General features: G+C 48.8%; 3 protein-coding genes across 4 annotated transcripts in view; 2 read left to right on the forward strand and 1 right to left on the reverse strand.

Moving 5' to 3' along the window:
- The window catches only part of GAL3ST4 (galactose-3-O-sulfotransferase 4), a 5506-nt gene extending 1588 nt beyond the window's left edge, over positions 1 to 3918 (forward strand). Inside the window, exons 3-4 of the mRNA XM_004691900.2 lie at positions 136 to 445; positions 2485 to 3918. Coding sequence (XP_004691957.1) covers positions 136 to 445; positions 2485 to 3510 — 1336 coding nt within the window. The 3' untranslated portion in view covers positions 3511 to 3918. The remainder of the gene's footprint in view (positions 1 to 135; positions 446 to 2484) is intronic.
- A 224-nt stretch (positions 3919 to 4142) lies between these two features.
- Positions 4143 to 8325, forward strand: LOC101622843 (chromosome unknown open reading frame, human C7orf43). Its single transcript, XM_004691901.2, has 11 exons — positions 4143 to 4768; positions 4954 to 5049; positions 5150 to 5279; positions 5419 to 5505; positions 5659 to 5779; positions 5870 to 6017; positions 6135 to 6217; positions 6305 to 6468; positions 6897 to 7051; positions 7239 to 7432; positions 7543 to 8325. The coding sequence occupies exons 1-11, from the start codon at positions 4358 to 4360 to the stop codon at positions 7694 to 7696; spliced, it is 1743 nt and encodes a 580-aa protein (XP_004691958.1). The 5' UTR covers positions 4143 to 4357; the 3' UTR covers positions 7697 to 8325.
- Positions 8326 to 8557: 232 nt separating this feature from the next.
- On the reverse strand, positions 8558 to 11639 carry LAMTOR4 (late endosomal/lysosomal adaptor, MAPK and MTOR activator 4). 2 transcript variants are annotated; one of them, XM_012731990.1, is made up of 4 exons: positions 11549 to 11639; positions 11007 to 11087; positions 9203 to 9320; positions 8558 to 8890 (listed from the first exon to the last, which is right to left on the reverse strand). In XM_012731990.1, exons 1-4 carry the CDS (start codon positions 11549 to 11551, stop codon positions 8793 to 8795), a joined length of 300 nt encoding a protein of 99 aa, XP_012587444.1. In that variant the 5' UTR covers positions 11552 to 11639; the 3' UTR covers positions 8558 to 8792. The 2 variants fall into 2 exon arrangements, with proteins under 2 accessions (XP_012587444.1, XP_012587445.1); XM_012731991.1 differs by having other exon boundaries at positions 8816 to 8907.
- Between the last annotated feature and the right edge of the window lie 12748 nt (positions 11640 to 24387).

Below are 24387 nucleotides of genomic sequence, written 5' to 3' on the forward strand. Positions count from 1 at the left end.
CCCCCCCCCGCTTGTTCCCATTCTATCCTGGGCTTGTGACTCTTGGGGACTCAGTGGAGACTCATACTCTCTCCTTGCACCAGAAGATCTACAGCCACCTGCTGGTGAGGACCAGACATGTCCTCTCTCATCTCTCTCCAGGCTGCCAGGGCTGCAGCTCCTGCAACCCTGGGCCCCACCCCCAGGACCAGCTGTTCTGTCCTGCTCACCCCGAAAGCACCTTGTGTTCCTGAAGACTCATAAATCTGGAAGCAGCTCTGTGCTGAACTTGCTTCATCGCTATGGGGACCAGCACGGGCTGCGCTTCGCCCTTCCCACCCGCTACCAGTTTGGCTACCCCAGGTTCTTCCAAGCCTCTTGGGTGAAAGGCTACCATCCTCAGGGGAGAGGCACACAGCCCCCTTTCCACATCCTTTGTCATCACATGAGGTTCAACTTGAAAGAGGTGAGGAGGATAGAGGGGACAGATGGGACTCAGGCCTGTGGCCATGACCACCAGGGGTGGGGGCATCAGGCCTGGGCACTCCCAGCATCACTTCACCCCAAATATGGGGACCAAGGTGAGATTTTCTGTTCTCTCCTCAGCTGTCCCTTTCTTGGTTTTCGGGAGCCACATTCCTGCCTCCCCTATCTGAGTGTACTTAGGCTCTTTCCTTGACCAATTTCCCCTGGGGTCAGTACTCTTTCCTTGACCAATTTCCCCTGGGGTCAGTACCCTGACCCTCTCCCAGGAAGTTTCCAGTTGTTCCTTGCCGTGCTTGACCACTTCCATTGACATTCCTAGGGCCCCTGCCTTCTGATCTCTCACTCCTCTCACCATGTCTGCTAGATTTTGAGGATCAGCATGACAAAGTCTAGCTCAGTCCTGATGACCACTCCAGCCTGTTCTAGAGGAGAGAGGCCTGTACACACTCACACGCTCATCTACACACACACACAGAGGAGCCTGAGAACTCCTGGAGAAAATCAATGTGCAAATGAAAACATATGGGGAAGACTACTTACTGAGTGCTGGTACTCATCTTACCTTTTAAGGGAGACATTATATCAATAGTGTCTCTATTGTACAGATGAGGAGACCAAGCCTCAGAGAGGTCTCTACTAACTGAAAACAACAGAGCTAGGATTTGAACTCAGGCCCATCTACTCCAAAATCAAAGCACTTTTCGTGGCAGGTGTGCCTATGTGCATACTTGCATTTGGAACATGTGGGGAAAATATTCATCAAATAAGATGGGGCTTTCTGGAGAACTGAGTTTTCAAGGAAAGGGGGGACATAGCTTTGTAGTAAGGAGAACAAGCCCTTGTAGGATGAGTAAAACAGTAAAGAAAAGGTGGTGGTGGGTGGTGAGTGTACAGGTGGTAGTCCTTCAGTGGGGACCACAATGGCACCCCTTTTGATGCTCGAGCTTAAGAAAGCAGCCTAGTAACTCAATGCAGCCTAATGGCAGCAACAGCAGTCCTTGAGGCAGGGTTCTCCAGAGGTTTGGATAATGACCTTCATTGTCACCATCATTCACCGACTACCTACTATGTTCCTTATACGTCTACCATCTTCAAGGTAAGTATGACCCTGGATCTGTAGATGGAGGACCACTGAGAAGTCCAATAACCTGCTCAAACTGGAATTTGTGTAAGTGGTGTAAATGGATGAATCTGACTTTGATTCATCCTGATGCTACAGACTTTTCAATGCACTGTCTTCCGCCTTCAGAGAGACACACAAGTCACAGGTTCTGCCCTGTAGGTATGTATATCTTAGCAGAACACACCTGAAGTTATCATGTTAGAGAGTTAGATTTAATCACAGAAGTCATGATTCAGAGGCAGAAACCATTCATGGTGCCAGAAGCTGGATTTGGACTAGATCTGCCAACAGGAGCACATTAAAATGTGGCTGAGCCCAATTCCCACCTTTCTTCCTGCTGAGAAGCAGGATCACAGGCCCCAGTCCTTAGACAGCATCCTCCCAGTTCAGGGGTATCCTTTGCTCTCCAAGATGCTCAGGAGTCCCCAAAGTGTCTTCAGCCATCTTGGGCTTAGCCTGCCTACCTGACACATATAATGTCCCCTCTCCTCCCTCTTGGCAGCCAGTGACTCCTCTGAAGAGCCCTCAGGCCAGTTCCTTTCTTGAAGCTGTGACTAAGAATCCCAGGATAGGCACTTAGTAAGCTTCAGTTGAAGTGAACACAAAGTTTAGTTTTTAAAAGTTTTACTGACCAAGGCAGCCAGAAAGGCCTGAGAGCTTCCCACATTCAGTTTACTTCATAATCACCTGGGAAAGTATGATTCTCCCTGTTTTGCAGAGAAGCAAACTGAGACATGCAAGTTATTTGCCCAAGAACTATGCAGCTAGAGAAGGAAGCAGAGGGTTCTCAGCAGAGTTGATGGGACTGAGGAGGCTGGGATATCAGCAGACACTTGCCTTGCTCTTATTCCTGGCCCAGTTCTTTCTCCCTATGTCTTTTTTTCTCACCTCTGCAGGTACTTCAGGTTATGCCTTCTGACAGCTTCTTCTTTTCCATTGTCCGAGACCCAGCAGCTCTGGCCCACTCTGCCTTCTCCTACTATAAATCCACCTCATCAGCCTTTCGCAAGGCACCATCCTTGGCTGCCTTCCTGGCCAACCCTCGGGCCTTCTATCGGCCAGGGGCCCGTGGAGATCACTACGCACGCAACTTGCTGTGGTTTGACTTTGGCCTTCCCTTCCCCCCAGAGATGAAGACAAAAAGAGGGAATCTTCATCCCCCAAGAGACCCCAGCTCCTCAAAGCTGCATGTCTTGTCTCCTGGCACTGGCTCCCAAGTTCACACCCCGGATTCCAATGCTCTCTTCCATCCTTCTCCCACTATTGCTGATGGTCACAGCCAGATGTCCAGCCCTGCCACTCTGGGGTCTTCCTCCTTCATCCAGTGGAGTCTGGCCTGGCTGGACTCTGTATTTGACCTGGTCTTGGTAGCCGAGTATTTTGATGAATCATTGGTTCTGCTGGCAGATGCCCTGTGCTGGGGTCTAGATGATGTGGTGGGCTTCATGCACAATGCCCAGGCTGGAGATAAGCAGGACGTTGGCACTGTCAGGGATGGTGGACTGGCTACTGAAGAGAGGCAGCTGACTGCACGAGCCCGAGCCTGGAACAACCTGGACTGGGCTCTCTATGTTCATTTCAACCACAGTCTGTGGGCACGGATAAAGCAATATGGCCAAAGTCGACTAGAGAGCGCTGTGGCAGAGCTGCGAGCACGAAGGGAGGCCCTGGCTAAACATTGTCTGGTGGGGGGTGAGGCACTGGACCCTAAATACATCACTGACCGAAGGTTTCGCCCTTTCCAGTTTGGGTCAGGGAAGGTTTTGGGCTATGTACTTCAGAGTGGACTGAGCCTCCAAGACCGGGAGGAGTGTGAACGCCTGGCTACCCCTGAATTGCAGTACAAAGACAAGCTAGATGCCAAGCAGTTCCCCCCAACAGTTTCTGTGCCCCTCAAGACTGTAAGAATACTCTCCCCGTAGGTCTCACATTAAGCCTGAGGTTGAAGAACAGTTAACTAGGAGGTTAAGTGCGATGAGCACAGAAGTCAGATGCCTTTCTGCTTCCCTCAGAGAGAACTGTCTGCACCTTAGATGACAGATGTACTTTGCATGGCTGTAGGCACAAATTCTCCAGCCTCAGCTAGAGTCCTAGTTTCAGCTACTAGCAGTGCCGCCTCCCCCCACCCATTTTGCCCATTCCCTAGTCCAGCCTCAGGGCACGCCTGTGCAGTGAACCCAACACCTCCTGGAGGAGCAAACCCTGGGTAAGCCAGTGAAAGTCTGGGGCGCAGAGGACTGGAACGAAGCAGCCATTCCTTTGAAATATTTGTTACTGGGCTGTGCTCATTTCACTACGAAAATGTTTGTTGAATGAAAGAATAAATAATTTGAAACTTCCTCTTGCTTTTTGTGGGGAGGGGAAGGAAGGGGATGGAGCATCTTCCTGGAAGAAGTGCAGTGGGGTGAAGTTCTTTCAACAGTTCTCTAAGCCTGTGTGGAGTCGCTCCTCAATCCTTGCTGCAGCAGAGCGGACCCCGCCCCTCTCCTCCGCGGTCCGGTCATCCACAAATTCCGGGGCCTCAGAGGCCACGCCCCTTCCCTTCCGCTTCCGGCTTCTCGCCAGTCATTCGGCCCGCACCCGGGTTCCGGGCCGCGGGGTCTCGGTTCCGGGTTCGTTGCCCCGGTTCCCCGACCCGGTTGGTCTCTGGGGCCGGCCCGGGCACGCGTGACACCCGTCGGGGGTTGGGACTCCCCGGATCCCAGCCAGCGGGCTCCCTCGCCCTCGCCGGCCCGCCCTGCCCCCGGCCCGCACCATCCTTGCCGCCCCATGGAGTCCCAGTGCGACTACTCGATGTACTTCCCGGCTGTGCCGCTGCCGCCGCGCGCGGAGCTAGCAGGGGACCCGGGCCGGTACCGGGCGCTGCCCCGGCGCAACCATCTCTACCTGGGGGAGACTGTCCGCTTCCTGTTGGTGCTGCGCTGCAGGGGCGGCGCGGGGTCCGGTGTCGGGGGCGGCTCTGGCTCGGGTTCCCGAGGGGCCTGGACAGAACTGGCAACTGCCCTGGCTGCTCTGGCCTCGGTCAGCGCCGGAGGCGTGGCTCCTGGGGGCAGTGGCCCCAACGACCAGGATCCCGAACCCCCAGGGGGCGGAGATCCTGGTGGTGGGGGTTTGTTCCGAGGATGCAGCCCCCTCCTTACCCATGGCCCCAGCCCTGCTACCTCAGGGGGAGCGACCACGGTGAGGAACCTGGGGTGGTACGACACAGGGCAAAGGGGGAGGGGGAGTTGTTGGGCTCCAAAGACATGAGGGGGTTGGTCTAGGGGGCCTGAAGCAGAGAGCCATGTTCTGCAGGTCTTAGAGAGAGTGCCAATGGCACCTTTTTGGCTTTTCTTCTGAACTCTTCACCCTTTTCACAACCCTAGCTGCCTGTGGAGGAACCAATTGTGTCCACAGATGAGGTCATCTTCCCACTCACCGTTTCACTGGATAGACTTCCCCCAGGGACACCCAAAGCCAAGGTAAGATTGGCAAGGGTGCTGTCACCCTGTTCATACTCCCTTTCTAAGACTTGGCTAGCTCTGGCCTCCTCTTGAATGTACTCCTGTCTCCTGTGCTCAGATTGTCGTGACCGTCTGGAAGCGGGAGGTTGAAGCACCAGAAGTCAGAGATCAAGGCTACCTTCGATTGCTGCAAACCCGATCCCCTGGAGAGACCTTCCGTGGAGAGCAGAATGCTTTCAAGGCCCAAGGTAGGGAGGAGAATGCATAGAGATGCTAGGTTGTGGAATATGGGGGGTAGGATGAGGGATGGCACTGGCAAGTATCAAATTGGGTAGATGAGGCCTGTGCCAACCCTTCATTTCCTGTCCCTGCTGTCCTCTCCTGCAGTGAGCACCCTGCTGACTCTGCTGCCCCCTCCGGTTCTGAAATGCCGCCAGTTCACTGTGGCTGGAAAACACTTGACCGTTCTCAAGGGTGAGCGAGTGCACCAACTCAGGTCTTGGGTAGCAGCAAGGGCATTGACTGAGTGGCAGTTTCTTGGGCAGGCTGGTGAGGAGGTCGTTTGTAGGGTAAAGGTGGGAACTGACAGGTCCAAATAATCTGAGCTGGGCTGATTACCTCCAACAGTGCTGAACAGCTCCTCCCAGGAGGAAATTTCCATCTGGGATATCCGCATTCTCCCAAACTTCAATGCCAGTTATCTACCTGTCATGCCCGATGGCTCTGTGCTGCTGGTGGACAATGTCTGGTGAGGTCGTGGGGAGGGGCGGGGGTGCAAGTGGTGGGGATGGGGCAGGGCAGGGCAAAATCAAGCTCTGTCTCCCTTCTTCCGAACTAGTCACCAATCTGGGGAAGTCTCCATGGGCTCCTTCTGCCGGCTCCCCAGTACCTCTGGTTGCTTCCCCTGCCCGCTCAATGCCCTGGAGGAACACAACTTCCTGTTTCAACTGAGAGGGGGTGAGCAGCCCCCTCCAGGGGCGAAGGAGGTGAGTATAAAGGGCAGTTAAATTTTAAAGAAAAGAATAAGAAAAAGGGAAGTGTGAGAGAAAAGTCACGGGTCAACTAAAGATGAGTGGCTACCTCATCCTTTGTCCCTCCTGCAGGGCCTAGAAGTACCCTTGATTGCTGTGGTTCAGTGGTCAACCCCGAAACTGCCCTTTACACAGAGTATCTACACCCACTACCGGTAGGTTTATGGATACCCCAGGGGACACCATGCTGTTCATCTTTTGTTTTGAAACACACATCCTGCTTCCCCCACCCCCACTTCTAGCCTGCCCAGCATCCGCCTGGACCGCCCGTGCTTTGTGATGACTGCTTCTTGCGAGTCCCCTGTTCGGACCTATGAGCGTTTCACTGTCACCTACACACTGCTCAACAATCTCCAAGACTTCCTTGCCGTGAGGCTTGTGTGGACCCCAGAACATGCACAGGCTGGTAGGCTGGCAGCAAGGCTGCGACCCTGTCCTAAAGAAGGGGACAGGCAGGCTCTGAGGCTGGATGGTTCCATAGCATCACAGGTGGAGACTTTACAAAGGAAGTGGGCTCCCTGATATGTTTTGACTTTTATTGCTTTGTTATTTAGTAGCTGTGTGAAGTTGGAAGTTACTTAAGCTCTCCAAGCCTTAGTTTCTCAGTGCTAAAATCCTCATGGGGTTGTTCTGGCCACTTAATGAGTTAATAGATGTGATGTTAAGTTCTGTCTCAGCCCACAGTACATATTAGCTGTTATTTATGAAATTCAGTAAAAGGTAACATATACTCAGTGTATGTTTTGAGGAGCAAATGAGACTGTTCCCTGAAAGCCCTTTGTGAGCTGAGGAACACAGTGCTGCTGTTTACCAGTCACTGTTTCTGCCCCCCAGGAAAACAGCTGTGTGAGGAGGAGCGTCGGGCCATGCAGGCAGCCCTGGACTCCATTGTCTGCCACACACCCCTCAACAACCTCGGCTTCTCCCGGAAGGGCAGTGCACTCACCTTCAGTGTGGCCTTCCAGGCTCTAAGGACGGGGCTTTTTGAGGTGGGCTCTGAGAGAGCTGGGCTGGGTAGTGTGGTGGGTGACACAGGGCTGGGAACTTGCACTGCCATATTGGGTCAAGGGAAGGCAGGATGTAGGTCTGAGAGGGCCTGTCAGTGGGAAGGATGCTGTGAAAGGAGGTCTGGCACCTGAAGACCCTGCTGGAGTGCTCTCTGTGTCTCCCACCCAGCTGAGCCAGCACATGAAACTGAAGCTGCAGTTCACCGCCAGCGTGTCCCACCCTCCGCCTGAGGCCCGGCCCCTCTCCCGGAAGAGCAGCCCTAGCAGCCCTGCTGTCCGGGACTTGGTGGAGAGGCACCAGGCTAGCCTGGGCCGCTCTCAGTCCTTCTCTCACCAACAGCCCTCCCGCAGCCACCTCATGAGGTAGGGAGCCTTGGGGAGGGGTGTCTGAGGACCTCACAGAAACCGGAACTGGAGAGGGAGCTGGAGGGGATTTGGGGTGGGGCTGGCGCCCACAGCCTCTGCTTTTCCAGGTCAGGCAGTGTGATGGAGCGCAGGGCCATCACGCCCCCTGTGGCCTCTCCTGTTGGCCGCCCCCTCTACCTGCCTCCGGACAAGGCTGTGCTCTCTCTGGACAAGATTGCCAAGCGCGAGTGCAAGGTCCTGGTGGTGGAGCCTGTCAAGTAGCCTCGTGCTGACGCTCTTCCCTCTTGCACTTCCAGAAATTAAAAGCCCCCCCTAGGGGGGTTCTCCCTCCAGGCTGTGCCTCCCCTAGATGCCTCCCACCATGGGTGAGGAGGCCCAATAGGGCTGCCTGTCTGTGTCTGCTGATGAGGAACGAGGGACGAAGCTGTGAAATGGGCGGGTATGGCTGCAGCACTAAGCCAACAGTATTTCCCCAATGTCCTGGGGGGGGCTGGCCCCACCCCTTGGCCAGGGCAAGGTCTCTAAGAGCTCCCTTGCCCACCCACCCCCCCCACCTTTACCCTGGTTCTAAGTTTACAAAGTGTTTTCCTCATTCCTATTAAGTTGTCTTTCCAGCCTCTGGCATTCCCTCCCTCCCACCCACCCACCCGCAGGGCTGAGATTAGAGGGTGGTGCTGGTAAAGGGACCCCGACAATGACCCTCCTGTCTCAGGGGTCAGAGGAGATAGCTAGGTGGCCTCCTCCTGCCCCTCATGTTTACGTTTGCAGTCTGAAGCACTTTAAGTTGTGTGGGATTTTTTGTGTGTGTGTCTACCTGTTCTTGTAACTTATTCTCCATCTACTGCTTCCAACTGAAATAAGACTATTAAATGCCTGTTCAGGAGGGAGAAGAGCGACTGTTGTCTGTGTGCTGTTGGCAGGAGCTGATGAGACTCACAGGTTTCAGAATCCCACAACTAGCTCCCTTCTCACACTTTTTTTTTTTTTTTTAATCTCAGTTTTATATGCCCAGAGTGGCCTTGCCATGCCTCTGGGCCCAAGTATACAATTTTCTCTCTAAAGGCAGAACACAGGATGGAGTGAAACTCTCACCCTCCAAATTACACACATCCCTAAGCTTGGGAACATAAGATTCATGTTTATTAGAAGGGAGGGAGAAAAGAGAAAGGTTCCTATGAACTCATTCTCCTTAACATAGCATGGAGTCCTAAGCCTCTTCCTGATAGGGAAATGGGGTGAAGTGGGTGAACAAAAGCCTTAGTTCTAGCAGCAAGCAGAGAAAGGTGGAGGAGGCGTGCATCTTCACCCTCAGAGGCTCATGACCCTGCTCCACTTCTGCCCTGACCCTCTGGCAGGCTCAGACGTCAATGGGCTCCCGGCCTCGATTCTGCCTCTTCACCACAAACACCCTCTGTCCTGACACGGTCACCAGCAACGTGTGTTCTCCAAAGACCACTGTGGGGTAGACACACCTTCCCCCGAACCCAGGAAGAGGGAAGGGAGTAAAAAGTTAGCGAGTGTCACACAAACTGGCTGGGACCAAAAGCCAAAGAAATTTACAGTTCAAGTCTCAGAGAACTGAAGATGGGGGTGCAGGGTCCTCCGTAAAATCCCCTTCTCTTTCTCTGCCATTATTCTGATGCAGGGGTGAATCCCAAAGGGAAGATAATGGCCAGAACCAGGGACCCCCTGGAGATGGGGGACGGGTAGGATGCCTCTGGAAGCACCCCTCCTCTGGCCACCACAAAGGCAGGGGCTGGGGCTCACCGGACAGACGTTTGAAGGGTGTGCTCATGCCGTGGTGCAGCCGGAAACCGCAGGCAGTGCTGACCAGCTCAGAGATGGCGCTGGCTGCCTGTTCGTCATTCTCTAGATCACCAGATGACTGCATGTAGATGGCGGAGGGGAAATGTCAGAAATTAGGGCACAGAATTGGGGAAAGATTCCAAGTCTTTGGATCTAGCATTTGTAATCTTCCCCCTTTCTACTTTCCAGTATGTCCAGATCACCCCTATTTTGGGAAAGTCTGAAACTCATTTGTGATGTTAACCATTGGGTTTACTGTCCTTGTGACACTAGACTTCCCCCAGACATGGTGACTCACCCATTTCTTTATCAACCGTTTTCCCTTAAACCCTTGCATCTTGATTTCTTCCCATCTTCCACTTATCTGATGAAAACATATCCTCACATACACTGCCCACCCACCACTGAATTGTTCACGGTCCCATCTTTTTCTCAGTTTTCCCATATGTCTTGCAGAGTCTGAAACAAACATCTTTCCTTTAAGCCCCTCTCTACTGCATGGGGTAATGTCATCTTGCCTTGGCATTCCTCTTTTCTGTGACTATCTCAACTTCCTACCTCCTCAGTATGGGCCTCCTACCAGGTTAGGTGAACCTAACCTTTCCTCTTGGATATTCTGTTCCTCAGTTTTCTCATTTGTAAATTGGTGACAACAGTATCTGAACTGGGGAAACCTTATGGACCAATTATGTCAGTAACACTGGTGAGATCCATAGGACAGCACCTAGCAATAGGTACTAATGGCTATTCTATATCAAACTCACTGTCTATAAAGTCAAACCATCACATATCCCCTTATCTCCCTGTTCAACTTAATTTCCTGTTAAGGCTCCATCTATATAGGCTTGAGTTCAAAGTCTTGGTGGAGAATATCTGCTCTATTTTCAATATCCAGTCATTCACTACCAACACACACTGATTCTTCCTTTAAAATCCTTTCTCTCCTTACTCCTTTGGATGACCTCCAGCCCAATCTAGATTTTGATAGCAGCCTCCTGAATCCTACTCTGGCCCATTCTCACACACGATAGATCAGGCTCTCAACTGCTTCATCAATTCATGTTTCTGTTCAAAAAACCTTCAAAGCTCCTATTTTCCTCAACATTAATCCAAATGTGCAACTGAGCTTTTAAAGTCCCACAGTCAGCTATCGTTGCCATGTATGTTTCTAACCTCCTCCCTCCCCCACTCCCAAACCTTTCTAAACCTTTCTAATAAGCCCACCACCAATTCAGAAAGGCTGGTGTGGCACTCTGCAAGTAACACCTCCCAGCCCTGAATACTCTCCTTTCAGTCTGTTCCAATCCCTTAAGCCCAGTTTAATTCTCACCTCCAAAAAAGTTTCCCTGTGACAAAAGTTAACATGTGAAAGTCTTTCATTTCCTGGCCTCTCAGCTTCCTTTACTAGGCTCATTGCTTTCCACCTTTAACCTTATGCCTTGTTTCTGTAGATGGAAAACTTAGCTTAACATATTGTTCTAAGGAACAAAATACAAAGCCTCTTCTACAAATACCAAGAATAACTTGGGTAACCTCAGTTATCCACAAACCTACAGTTAATTATGTAACTTTGGTAAAGTCAGCAAACCTCTTACCTCAGAAGTTAGGCGACTGAGTCCAGAGGTTTACTTCCCAAAAGCTTACCATGTTATGCATGACATTAGGTAAAGGCTGAGAATAGAGACTAAATAGGCGAAAGTGGGCCCTACTGGAAGGGATCTCCGGGCCTGAGTACTTGGGGTCCCCCTCCCTTTCCCGAACGCACCGCTAGCACTGCGCCTTCACTCAGCACCAGGTAGCCCAGCTGGTCTGGGATTCGCTCCAGCCCCTGTGTCAGTGCAGAAGTCTAGAGGGTAAAGATGCAGAATGAGAAGCAAGCTGGGAGAATGGTCCTCGGTACCCTACACTTATATCATCAAACCTTTGCGTCCCCAAGCCTTTTTCTCCAACCCAAACCTTCCAGACGCTACTCTCTACGTGGCCGTCAGCACTGATCCTTCTTTCTCTGGTTCCCAGGCCTTCAACCTCCCACCTTTGCTACCCCACTGGCCCCTCCCCACCCAGCGCGGTCTCCAACTCACCTAGTGGCCAGCCCCGCCCCCACAGGCTACCCCCCGCCCCACAAAAAAACCGGTACACCCGCCCACAGATTCCCTCCTCAGGCTTCTACGCGGCAACCCTTTGGCTGCCTTCCCTCTCCACCCCGGGACGGGTTGGAGTGCAGGTCCAAGACAGGGCGACCAAAAACATTGGGGAGCAGGGATGTTGAACCCCTACGCGAACTCCGGCGCATGCGTCCTCACTCACCATCGCAGCCGTAGGTGCTGGGGGGCGCTCCTACCAGAGCGGTAGCTTCCGGCTCCGAATCCAGGTCACGTGCTTCCAGCGCCGCTCTCCGGTCGTGCGCCGGAGGGCTTAGCCCCGCCCTCAGGGTTCGGATTGGAGCACGGCTACGTCATTAGATTTAATCTGCCAGTGCGGAGCGTCGCTTCCGGAAGACGCGCGCGAGTGAGATTGTCACTCAGTGAGACAATCTTCCCCGCCCCTCAACATGGGGAACTCTGGAGAGGGCGCTGGTGTGGGAGGAAATGTGGGCTGAGTCCGCTTCCTCCGCGCGTACGAGTGCGGTGTGCAGTGGGTGCTGGGCTTAAACTGCTCACGAGCCCGCAGTCCGGTTGCGTACTGGACTTCAGATGACTTTATCCGAAAGGAGAGAATAAAGTGAACGACGCAAAATGCATGTGAAGAACTGTCCAAATACTACCTTTAACCTTCTAAAACGCTGCTTTCTGTTCAAGATCCGGATGTGTTCCCGAAGTGGTTAGTCCGGAATTAAGCGAGGAAAGGAGTGACGATGAACTAAGTCTCGGTTGCCACACTAACCAATGCAGCTGCAGTACTAAATATTTTCGTCAGGAAAAATCGGAAATTTAGACATTCTTAACTACAAATGAATGTCACATAGAAAAAAAAAAGTTTGTTTCTAGACCTGTTGCAATAGTAATGTGACTGAAGTAGTGTTGATGAGGTGAAAAGGGTGAATCTAGAAATAAAGCAGTAAGTACTTGGGAAGGGTAGAGAGAAGTTGGCTTCCTCACACATTGCTGGTGGGAATGTAAAGTGGGCAGCTGCTAAGGAATAGTCTGATGACTATTCAAACAGTTACTCTATGATTTAGTAATTCCACTTCTAGATTCATATCCAAGAGAACTGAAAATAGATTCACACAAAAACTTTTACACAAATGATTATAGCAGCATTAGTCATAAGAGCCCCAAAGTGGAAAGAACTTATGTTGGGTTACAACAGAGGTGTAACCTGAAACTGCCACATACTCCCTGGCCCCCTGGTCAGTAGCCAGCCAAACTGGCTCAAGCGGAGACCAACACACTTTCTGGTTTGTCAGATTGCTTCCCACAGTTTCTCAAGCTAGCACATTAAAGCATCCCTTAAGCATGTGGCACTTAAGGGGCATTTGACGTAGGGACCACCCCTCCACGCAGAAGTTGATGGTCAGTTTGGGCATTCTTCCCTGCCTTTTTCCCAAAATATCAGACTTTCTTGGGAGGCTTGAACAGGCGGGTCCTCTCCACAAAGAGGTGGATGGCCAGCTGCCTAGTAAGTCAAAACCGGAAACTACTCAGTGCCCACTATGGTTGAATGGATAAATAAACTGTGCCACTTTCACAAAACAGAACACTGTATGACAATGAGAATGGACTGAACAACACACAGCAGCACAACTGAATCACACAAACTTGATGTTCCATGAAAGATGTAAATCGCAACAGTATAGTATGTATGACTCCATTTATGTAAAGTATAAAACCAGGCAAAACTAAGCTATGCTGTTATAAATCAGGCTGGTGGTTATCCGTGGGGGATGGAAGGTGTTTCTGGGGCTGGAAATGTTTCTTGACCCAGAAGCTGGCATTGTCTGTGTTCACTTTTTTAAAATGTAGATGGCTACACACTTAGGATACATGAAATTTCTCTGCATGTATATTATACTTGAACAGAGTGAGAGGATAAAGAAGGCTGTTGGTGGGTCTGCTATTCTCTATCAGTGGGTGTGATCAGCCTGTAGATGAGGTGACAGCTGAACAAAGCCTTGAGGGAGTGAGCTGTAAGGGCATCTACCTAGGGGAAGAATATTCTGGTGAGAGCTGTTCAGCTTGTTTTAAACTACGAGTTTGAAGATAAGGACTTGACCCATTTTGAGATTCTAGTGTCTTCCTCAGTACCTAGCACAGTGCTAACCTACCGATTGACCCTTCTTTTTTTCTTTTCTATGTTGCTCCCAGTACTTTCTTTCTTTGCTTTGGTCTCATGGTCCCTAACTCTGCTCTTCCATGGCACTTTCTTCTTTCGGAAAGGAATACACAAATCCTGAGGTGTGAAATAATGTGGTTTCATCCATCCCAGTGGCAGGGCTGGCCTCCTCCTTTACTTTCCTCAACAACACCTTGTCCCGCCAAGATCATGCCCTCCTGTACCACTTACCTCACTTCCTGCCAACTCTTTGCCTGCCTACCTCACCTACTAGCTGAGCAGCATGGGGGGTGGAGGTGTGAGATTGGGGTCAGGCTTGTGAAGTTTTCAACATGTTATTCCCAAAGCACACAACTATCACTCTGTAGTCTAAGTGCTGTTTGAATGGATGTTAGTCAAGAGCAGCAGGAAAGACAGAGTTGGGATTGGGAAATCTGTTGATGGCCATTTGATAGGGTAATAATTGGTACTAGAAAAGATGAGAGAAAGAGCTTGCATGCAAGAGGAAGGGGGTCTAGCTTCAAAACAAACAGTCAAATCTTTAAAAATCTGAATTGAGGGCCCTTCCTGGTGGCTCTGCGGGTTAAAGCACAGCACTAAGAAGCTAAACCACTTCAGCATGAGTTCGATCCCCGCCTCGGACGTGACCAAGGTGCAGCAGACCTCTCCTGACCCGCCCGCTGCTCCCCTCAGCAGTGAACTTCTCCAGTCAGCCTGTTCTGCTCCCTCTGTCTCTAGTGAATCCTCTCACTGCCCCTGCACTTCTGGCCTGTACCCCAGTTCTGTATGCATAAATAAATAAATCTTAAAAAAAAACTGAATTGAAAAGAAGAGGTATGAGGGAAGTGGCAAAGACACAAAACCAATGGAAACAAATTGTAAGCTAACCACTGTGTTAGATTCTCCAGGGTAAAAGGGAGATTGCCGCGCCAGCAGGACAGCAGAGATGGTCTGAGCGAAGGACGTCAGGATTAAAGCACACACTCCTTGGTCAGCAAGCAAAGGCACACTTTATTTTTCTCTCCTTCCCTATTTATCCCCTTCAGCCTGGAGCCTGGGGCTGGGGGTAGGCGGAAGCTCTCAGCAAGTGCATCAATAACATGCGACAATAACATGGGGGTCAAAGAACACAAGGTAGCAAACACAAGGCAGGAACACTTCCTGCCTCCTGTTTTTCTGTTCCAGCACCCATGGCTCATTCTTTGTTTCCACACAACAGTGTGCATATGATTCTGTTTGGGAGGTGGGGAGGTCTGTCCAGGCAAAGGACCCAACAGAGATAAATGCATCTATGCTTTTAGAAAGGGGAGATGGAGCAAGAGCTGTGCTTCTGGGACTAGTGATGCTGTTTCTTGACCTGAATGCTGGTGTGTGGACATTGATGAATGAAAGCAACACCACAACATCTATACGTGTGTATATTATATACATGCACTCACATACATGTTATTTTATTCTTTAAACTAAATCAACCTTCTCCCACCCCGTCTTTCTCTCCTTCTAGAACTTGTTCTCAGAGAAAGGAAAACAGAGGACAGATTTACTTTTAGGAATTAGCTCACAGGATTGTGGTTGCTGGCAAGTCTAGAAGCTGTAGGACAGGCAGATGAGTTGGAAATTGAGGGAAGAACTAACTGATGCCGCTGACTCGAGTCCAAACTCCACAGGGCAGCAGCCTGGCAGGTTTCTACCACCTGTATAGTTATTGTTCCCCTTAGATGCAGCCCTCCCACCTATATTCCACCCCAGTCACCACCTGGTTCCCCCGCATCTCCTGCCCTCTCTCCCATCCTGACCACTCCTACTCTTCCCTCGCTGTGTGCCTTAGTTCAATGGACCCACAAATTTTGTCATTTTCCTGAGCAAGGACCTGGGCTTCTGGACTGCAGCAAACCAGACGGCTCAGACCCCCAGGAGTGGTTCTCTAGGCTTCTTGTTTGGGGACTTCCTATAGTACAGAAGACTGTCCCATTCCCTCCACACCAGTGTGGTCTCCGGGTTCCATGCTTCCTCAGTCACACTGATTGCCCCATCCTCTCCGATGACTAGGATTTGATGCTTCTAAGTCACAATTCTGGCTTTGGGAACCCAATTCCCAGCCGTTGTTGGTGGGGAAGTTTCCCAGTGGGGACATTGTCCTGCATATGGTTGGTCCTGCTCCTCTCTTCTTTTGTCGTTTCCAGTCCTGGATCTCCAGTTACTTTCTGATTTCTGCATTTTCTCCTCTAGTTGGAAAAGGAAGTAGCCTCATTCATATTGGGGTTTGGTTTCCAGAAGATATTGTAGATGGAGTTCTTGTGAGAGGACACCATATCAGCTGGTCCCACAGTCTTATTTCTGTGGTTCTGACCAGGTTGTATTTGTGTCTTCCCCAGAAGGCAACTGCATCCAGGGCTTAGGTTTGTCCCTCTCACCTCCTGGAGGTCTGCAGTGGGGGTGACTGAGTTACTGATGCTTTACATTGATCTGACTGAAGGGTGTGGGGGGGGTCAGTCCAGAGGAGGAACCCTACCTTGGCCTGAGCCCCAGCCACAAGCCCCTACCTGAAGGTGAGGCTGTAAGGGTGGGCTGGGGCACCTGCCCAGGACCCAGGCCATGTAGGGCTCCTGGCTCCTACCTCTCTCTGACTGCTGAACAAAATTTCTTTTGTTTGCCTATATCTAGTATATGGTAATTTGTTACAACAGCCAGAATGAAGATACTCTTTTGAGACTCATTTTTACAAAATTGCATTCATGATGTAATATTTTCCTACTTTTTAAAAAAACTTTCACTTACTTCCCATATTCAGTAGATGTTGACTGTATCCAACATTCACTTCTACTAGGTATTTTATATACTGAAATAGTTGACAGATCTCACAGACCCCAGAGTGAGAACTAAGCTGCCTCCTTCCCTTTGCAACCATTGGTGAACAGATATATCAGTTACTGACAAGTTGAACTATTTCAAGGTCTTCTTCAAACGTCCTCTGTCAAATTTTTGATTTAGTTTCAGGGTTTTCTGTGTTGTGTTAGTACTTCTCACCCAAACTATTACTAGTCCACTACTATTTATTTAGGCATATAAGAATTGGGGGGTAGCCCAGAGGTGGAAAGGGTGAAAGGATTCACCAGAGACAGAGTGGGGAGCAGAGAAGGCAAATATACTGAAATAAACTGCTAACTAAGCAATGGGTAAGACAGGAGAGCTCTTCCGTGCCATATGTTGGTCAGCTCCCTGGCCAGGGGTGTGGGGGTCAGACTCAGGCCATGGTAGTGATAGCACCGAGACTTACCCCTAGGCCACCAGGGAGGCTGGTGTTCCCCATTTTAACTGCAGCACTTCAAAACATGGCCAGGAGGTCATTGTGCCTCACGAAGTTATTGAACTGCATTTGCAGAGTGAAAAATGAGGAGGGAGAAAATGGAAAAGAGAAAGGATAGAAAAGGAAGAAAACATTAAAAGTAGTCAAAGAAGCCAAGAAATAAAGAGAGAGAGCAAAAGAGTAAATTAGGGAAAAATAACACCTCATTTAGAATTTGTAAAGTGCACTTTGTATCTTCAAAGCATATGCACTAATGGTAACAAGATAACAATAACTATGCTAGTAGCAGAAGAAACAGATTAGGCAAGATATACAGTAAGCAGTGAGAGTGTAATTTCACCCATATCCGCCATTTGAGGATAGTAGAGGTGGTGCATTAAATATTTCTTTTCAGGGGGAACAAAAAGAGGTTAAGTGAAAGACCAACACCCTCATCATTCTCCTCCCTCTCTCCCCCACGGAAACAGAGAGACAAATATATGGGAGAGGGGCAGTAGGTCTATTTCTATGCTTTTCTCTTAAATTACTAATTACCATTTGGACTCTTCAACCATCAACCCTAGATTTGACTTTTATTTGCCTTAGAGAAATGATAGCAAAGGAGGTACTTAAGGGAGGGAGGGGAAAGAAACAAACTAAGCTTTGGGGGTTAAAGAAAATAGTCAAGTTTTGTCATCCGAATTAGACACAGTTTGTTGTCAGCCTGCAGCCCTGCGGAGCTGGAGTTCTCTGATAGTACCTGCTTACTCTGCTCACAGAATTCCAGGAGGTTAGTCCTGCAAACAGAACTTCCCAGAATTGACTCCTGTTCTCTGAGGACACACTGGCTGTGTGCATGTTTCCTAATAACTAGCAAACTTGTTCCAGCAGTAACTTAATAATTTCTATAAGCATAGACACAATTGCAAGCTAGTTGCTTGTTCCTTTCTTTATAACTTTAATAAAAGTTTGGGCTGGGAGTGTGAAAGGAAGAGCTGCTTTCAGTGGCCTCTCCCCAGTCTCCTGCTGCAAATTCGTTTAGACTCCGAGTCTTCGTTCATAGCTGAGAATTTCATCAGCTGTCTGTGGAACATGTATCCTGAACCCTGGAATCTCAGAAAGGTGCATGTGGTAAGTGCACTCCCTAGCTACCCTCTGGAGTCACTGGTCATGACAAGCTAAGAGGGGATTTAAGTTTGGGAAACCAATGGGGTACAATTCAGCCCAGTATAATTATGTAACCCATTTAAAATGCCTGTTAAAACAGAGCGGAGGGCCCTCCCTGGTGGTGCAGCGGGTTGAAGCACAGCACAAAGAAGCTAAAGCCACTTCCGCATGAGTTCCATCCCCGCCTGCCCCGGAGGTGACCACATGGTGCGGCAGACCTCTCCTGACCCGCCCGCTGCTCCCCTCAGCAGTGTACTTCGTCGATCTGCCTGTTCTGCTCCCCACTCTGTCTCTGGTGAATCCTCTCACCCTCTGCATATCTGGCCTGTACCCCAGTTCTGTACGAATAAATAAATTAAAAAAAAAAAAAAAACAGAGCGGAGCCACTATCTCCACCAACAGCTTAAATGAGTTGTTAGATTGGGACAGTCAGACCTCTCTGTGGTTCCTGGATGTAGAAACTTGGTCATGAATCAGTGAAACTTTGGAAAGGCATCTTAAACAAGGTGTGAGAATCTCTTGTAGTCTTTTCAATGTGGGCTCCAGTACAAAGTGCTCTGGAATCCTTTTGGGAAACTTTGAAAACAAAAAAACTAACCTGAGCATAAAAATGAGGTACCTGAAATTCCTCAGCCTTTGATAACTTCAGCACCACTAATGAAAGGGGAAGTTACCCTGAAAGTAAACGCCCTAAAAATAGTCTCCTAATAATCCTTTTCAGTAGGATTCAGTTGCTGGTTTTACATCCTTAGCCAAAGTTATGAAAGAACAAAAGACAATTTTTGTCTATGATCCAGAAGTGGCTTCTGTACTGATGGCTTTTCCATTACAAAAAAAGAGTGGGGGAGGCAAGTTTTAGAGACTATGTACAAGAATAAGCCAGGATTAATCAGCAAAATAACACCAATATTTCTTTTTTATTTATTTGTGCATACAGAACTGGGGTACAGGCCAGAGGAGCAGGGGCAGTGAGAGGATTCAACAGAGACAGAGTGGGGAGCAGAACAGGCAGACTGAGGAAGCACATTGCTGAGGGGAGCAGCCGGCGGGTCAGGAGAAGTCTGCACGCCATGTGATCACCTCTGGGGCAGGCAGGAATGAAACTCATGCTGAAGTGGCTTTAGCTTCTTAGTGCTGTGCTTTAACCCACTGCGTCACCAGGGAGGGTTTTCTTTTGAAAAACTTACAGGCAATGGTGCATGATTGGATTTAAACCAACAAATCTTATATGAACACCAGGCATGCCAACAGGCTGCTTTAGCAGTGCATAGAGCCTGGCAGAGCTCACCTGAACCCTGGGAACCAGATCCAGCGTATAATGCAGACGCCAAGGCAGTTCCCTTGGCAGATCCAGGCTGGAACTTTTATGATAAAATTCACATATTCTTGCACATTCACTTTGTGAAGTACATGGTTAGGGGTTTGGAGACAGCCAAACAAAAGCCTCTTACCTATACTAAGGGATCTGAAGTCACTCAGGAAAAGGATGAGAGTCCTGTGGTCATGTTGGATCAACTCAGGCAGGAGCTGCAGGAATATACAGACGTAGACGCAGCGTCTTTTGAGGGCCAGACTTTACTAAAGAATAAATTTATGTTATAGGCAGCCCCTGATCTTTGGAAAATCTTGTGACTATTGCCACCCAGATCTTTTACAACAGGGATTAGGAGGAAGCAAAGGAAAAGCCCCAAAAGGCAGGTATCAAGGCGGAGGCTCTAGTTGCCGCTCTAGAACTTCAAGGATGGTTTCACAGAGGAGGCAAGTTGCTTTCAGGTTGGCCGTACAGGGCCTTTCCAAAGAGAGTGTCCCTGGTCAAGAGATGGGCTTCTGGACAGCTTTTTGAGGAATGTCAGCAGTTGCTTCTAAGACTGTACCCCAAAATGTCAAGGTCATCACTGGAGAAGGGACTGCCCTCGGTTACAGGGGCTAGTCTGCTCTGAACTCTGACAGGACTCTGAGGCTCTGATTGCCCCTGCCCTCTCGAGCTCATCAGCAGAATCTAGGATCTGCCTTGAGGTACAGTCCATTCAGTAGACTTTCTGTGGATACTGGGGCTACGTACTCTGTCCTCCAGTCTTGTCCCATATTGTTAACATCTAAAGGGGTGGCAGTTAAGGGGATAGCTTAAAAAGCTATTACAAGATATTTTACCTCCCTCCACTTTGGGGTACCCCGGGGAATCCTTTTATTTTTTTTTTTTGCAAGACTTCCTAGTGATCCCTACATACCTAACCCCACTTTGGGACTGAGATATCTTGGCCAAAGTGGGGGCTTCATTTGATGCTCACCAGCCAGAACAGTGGGCTGCTCACTCATGCTCCCTTATTTTGCCTCTATTTGTGGAAATTGACCCATCCACCTGGTTTACAAGTCCCAGATGGGGAGAGCATTTTCCAGCATTCCCACTGAAATCAAGTTAAAACCAGGAGTACCATATCCCTGCCAAAAGCAATAGTCACTGAGCTCAGAGGCAAAAGGATGCCTTTTGGGCACAATCAACGCTTTAAAAAACAGGGTCTACTAGTTTCCTGCTGTAGCTCATGCAACTCTAGCTTGGAGGTGAAACACCAAATGGCTCTTGGCATCTGGTTCAAGATTCAAGACAAATTGACCAGACTATGATTCCCCTACACCCTGGCATGCCAAATCACTATACTTTGCTGTCCCAGGTACCAGGAGATACAAAGTTTTTTTCAGTCCTGGACCTGAAGGATGTGTGGTTTTTCTTTGTATTCCCATACCTCCAGATTCATGGTTTCTTTTTGCCTTTGAGGACCCCTCCAGAATACACTCACAACTCATTTAAACCACTTGCCACACTCCTGTTTGCTCTTCTGTTTGGACTGTGTGTTCTAAACCTCTTAGTTTTGTCTCCTGCAGGTTAAAAGCTGCAGAGCTTAGCTTGTAGTTAGTTATCTTCCAGTCCACCAACTGTGTACTGCCCTGCGAAACTCCATCTAAAAGCTGGGTCTGGTACACATCCTCTATGTGGTGGAATGGTTTACATCATACTGAAGAAGGAAACTGCTCATATGAACATTACCTTTGAAAAGGAAATTTTTTTTTCTACCTGTGTATTTAATCTATGTAGTTTATTGTCAGGAAATGTTCATGTTCGTTATAATGCATCCTGTTCCTTGTATCATGTTACTCGTAGTGACTTTATCTACGGCAATGTATTAACTGGACAAATTGGGAATCTAATCTAAATATCACATTCTTAATACTGAAATAGCCACTTGAGTTCCATTTGAACTCCAGGAACTATGGCAACAGACCCTTTCTATTGCATTTATGCAAGAATTACTGCATCACTTAAAACACCACATTAAAAGATTTATGTCGGCCCTCCCTGGTGGCGCAGCGGGTTAAAGCACAGCACTGAGAATCTAAAGCCGCTTCCGCATGAGTTCGATTCCCGCCTGCCCCGGAGGTGACCACATGGTGTGGCAGACCTCTCCTGACCCACCCGCTGCTCCCCTCAGCAGTGTACTTCCTCGATCTGCCTGTTCTGCTCCCCACTCTGTCTCTGGTGAAGCCTCTCGCCGCCCCTGAGCCTCTGGCCTCTACCTCAGTTCTGTATGCACAAATAAATAAATTAAAAAAAAAAAAAAAAGATTTATGTGATGGTTGATTGCAGGAGTTGTCATCCCAGCCAGTATCATCCCTACTGCAGCTACTGTTGCTGTAGCCTTACATGAACAAATGCAAACTTTTAAGTACTTGCAAAACTTTCCCCCCCAAAAGTTTATGAAATCCTGGGAAACCCAAATCCATGTCAACAACGAAATCTTAGGCAAAATACAGCAATTAAAAGATTTAGGCCCTCCCTAGAGGCACATGGGGTTAAAGTACAGCACTGTGAAGCTATCCATTGCAGCATAAGTTCAAGTCCCCGCCAGGGAGGTGACCCACACGGTGCAGCAGACCTCTCCTTTCTGGCCTGCTGCTCCCCTCAGCAGTATTTGTCAGTTAACCTGCCTGTTCTGTTCCCCACTCTCTCTCACCCCCCACACCTCTGGTCTGTACCTGAGTTCTTGTAGGCATAAATAAATCTTTTTTTTTTTTAAGACTTATTTATTTATGCTTACAGAACTGGGGTACAGACCAGAGGTGTGGTGAGTGAGAGGATTCACCAGAGACAGAGTCGGGAGCAGAACAAGCAAGTTGATGAAGTACACTGCTGAGGGGAGAAGTGGATGGGTCAGGAGAGGTTTGCCACACCATGTTGGTCAGCTCCCTGGTGGGGGATGGAACTCGTGCTGCAGTGGCTTCAGAGAGCTTCATAATGCGGTGCTTTAACTCGTTGCGCCACCAGGGAGAGCCAATAAGTCTTTTTAAAAATAAATAAATAAATAAATAAATAAAAAGTTCTATTATCTGGTTGCCAAAACTAGTTAAGCTTCAAAAACAAAAAGGGGGATATGTTGGCAGCCCGCTGCCCTAGCTAAACAGCTGGAGTCCTCTGAGAGCACCTTTTACTCAGCATAAGGCCAAGAAGCTCTGCAAACAAGTTCTGCAGACAGAACTTCTTCCTAGAATGGACTTCCTGAGGACCAACTGGTTTGTATGCATGTTCCTTGCTAACTGTTCCAGCAGTAATTTTTTGTATAAGCATAGACACAATTGCAAGCTAGTTGCTTGTTCCTTTCTTCACATGTTTAATAAAAGCTTGGGCTGGGAGAGTGAGAGGCAGAGCTGCTCTCAACCGGCCTCTCCGCTGCTGCAAATTCATTTCGACTCCAAGTCTTCGTTCATAGCTGAGAACTTCATCAGCTGTTCACGGCAAGTTTGGGATTATGCCGACTGGAATCCAAAACGTACAAAAATAAGGAGGCAAAGCAAATGACAGGATATGAGTTTTAAGTACAAGGACTTAGAGTAAACTACATTCTGAGGGCAAAGGGGTGGGAGTGGGTTTGATGAAGGAAATAAACTATTTTAGAACTAATGAACTACAAAAGGCATTGAAAAAGAAGGAGGAAATACCAGTGAGCAAAAGGAATAATATAAGTTACCCACTTAGAGAGAAAAATTTCCAGAACAAGTCACTGGTGACAAAAGGGACTTAACACAGAGCTGGGGAGCCACTAAGGAGTTTGTTTTTTAAGAACATTTACATACAAACACATACAATATTTACATACAAACAGAATATTTACATACAAACACAGAAGATTCACAGTGATATTGGGAGACAGTAATGAACTGTCTGAATTTATGCAAAGGACTCAGAAACATTGCTTTGTACTCCTGGCAGAAATGGCATGGTTAAATTTGAACACCTTATTGACCCAGAGTTAATAAATACACACCACTTCTGCCAACCAGTTTTCACAGGGTTCCCCACACTAGGAAAAAGGAAGAAAAAAAGACACCACGAGATTTGTCTTTCTGTTGCTCCAGAGTCTACTTGCCTTTGGTGTTTTGTGCTGGGCTGATTTGCCCATTCTGGGTGCTCTGGTGAACTACAAAAGGCTTTCAGTTCTCGGGTTTGAACTTTGGTGAGTACATTATCAAAATGGCACATTGCTTTCAGAAGGGCTGCTGCCAGGTCATGTCCTTGTGACATGGCCCCACTTCTGCAAATTTTTGCTTAGAGTGGTTAGCTCTGCTGACCAAAATTGGGATGAGTTTGAAATTCTTAAATTAGTTTACCTACACAGGGAATTTTTTTTTTTTAAAGATTGATTTATTTATGCATATGGCAGTGAGAGGATTCACCTATCTGCAGAACAGGCAGATAGGTTGGGAGAAGAACGGGCAGATTGAGAAGTGCTCTGTCAGGAGAGCAGTGGATGGGTCAGGAGAGGTCTGCCACGCCATGAGGATCAACTCTGGGGGGGATTGAACTGTCACCCAAGCGGCTACGGCTATTTTTACAGTGCGGCCAGCGGCCATTTCACTGTGTCACCAGGGAGGGGTCCTTACGAGGGGAATTAAGGAAAAGAGTGTGTAAAAATGAAATAACTTGAAAAGGAAGCCCACTGTAACTCGTGTCTGGAAGTTTCCAAGAGCAGCGCTGAGAAAATCGCCTTCTTTCAGGTAAAGAAAGCTAAGCCTGCTTCTGCCTGTCCTAGCTTAAGATGCCTGACTGAGGCCTCTTTGTCTCAAACTGCTGCTTCATCCTGCATCACTTCCTCCCGGTTCTAACTGCCCCTTTATAAACTTAAAAGAATTTTTACATTACAAACTTTTGCAAGATCAGAAAATGCACTTCTAAAAGCAATTCCAAGTCTCTTTCTTGGAACCTTTCTACCTGGTCTTAAATCCTTATCTCATCATTCCATTAAAAGTAAAAAATTTCTGGCCCTCCCTGGTGGCGGAGCGGGTTAAAGCACAGCACAAAGAAGCTTAAGCCACTTTCGCATGAGTTCGATTCCCGCCTGCCCCGGAGGTGACCACAAGGCGCGGCAGACCT

This window comes from Condylura cristata, unplaced genomic scaffold (genome assembly GCF_000260355.1).
Source record: "Condylura cristata isolate star-nosed mole 26May11 unplaced genomic scaffold, ConCri1.0 scaffold00032, whole genome shotgun sequence".
Lineage (NCBI taxonomy): Eukaryota > Metazoa > Chordata > Mammalia > Eulipotyphla > Talpidae > Condylura > Condylura cristata.

Coding starts and splice junctions, on each gene's coding strand:
- LOC101622843 (XM_004691901.2), top strand. CDS start 4,358: ATGGAGTCCCAGTGCGACTACTCGATGTACTTCCCGGCTGTGCCGCTG. Junction 4,769..4,953: donor CCTCAGGGGGAGCGACCACG/GTGAGGAACCTG, acceptor TCACAACCCTAG/CTGCCTGTGGAGGAACCAAT. Junction 6,018..6,134: donor CCCCTCCAGGGGCGAAGGAG/GTGAGTATAAAG, acceptor TCCCTCCTGCAG/GGCCTAGAAGTACCCTTGAT.
- LAMTOR4 (XM_012731990.1), bottom strand. Junction 9,321..11,006: donor GTGAAGGCGCAGTGCTAGCG/GTGCGTTCGGGA, acceptor ATCTACATGCAG/TCATCTGGTGATCTAGAGAA. Junction 8,891..9,202: donor ACCCTTCAAACGTCTGTCCG/GTGAGCCCCAGC, acceptor TCTACCCCACAG/TGGTCTTTGGAGAACACACG.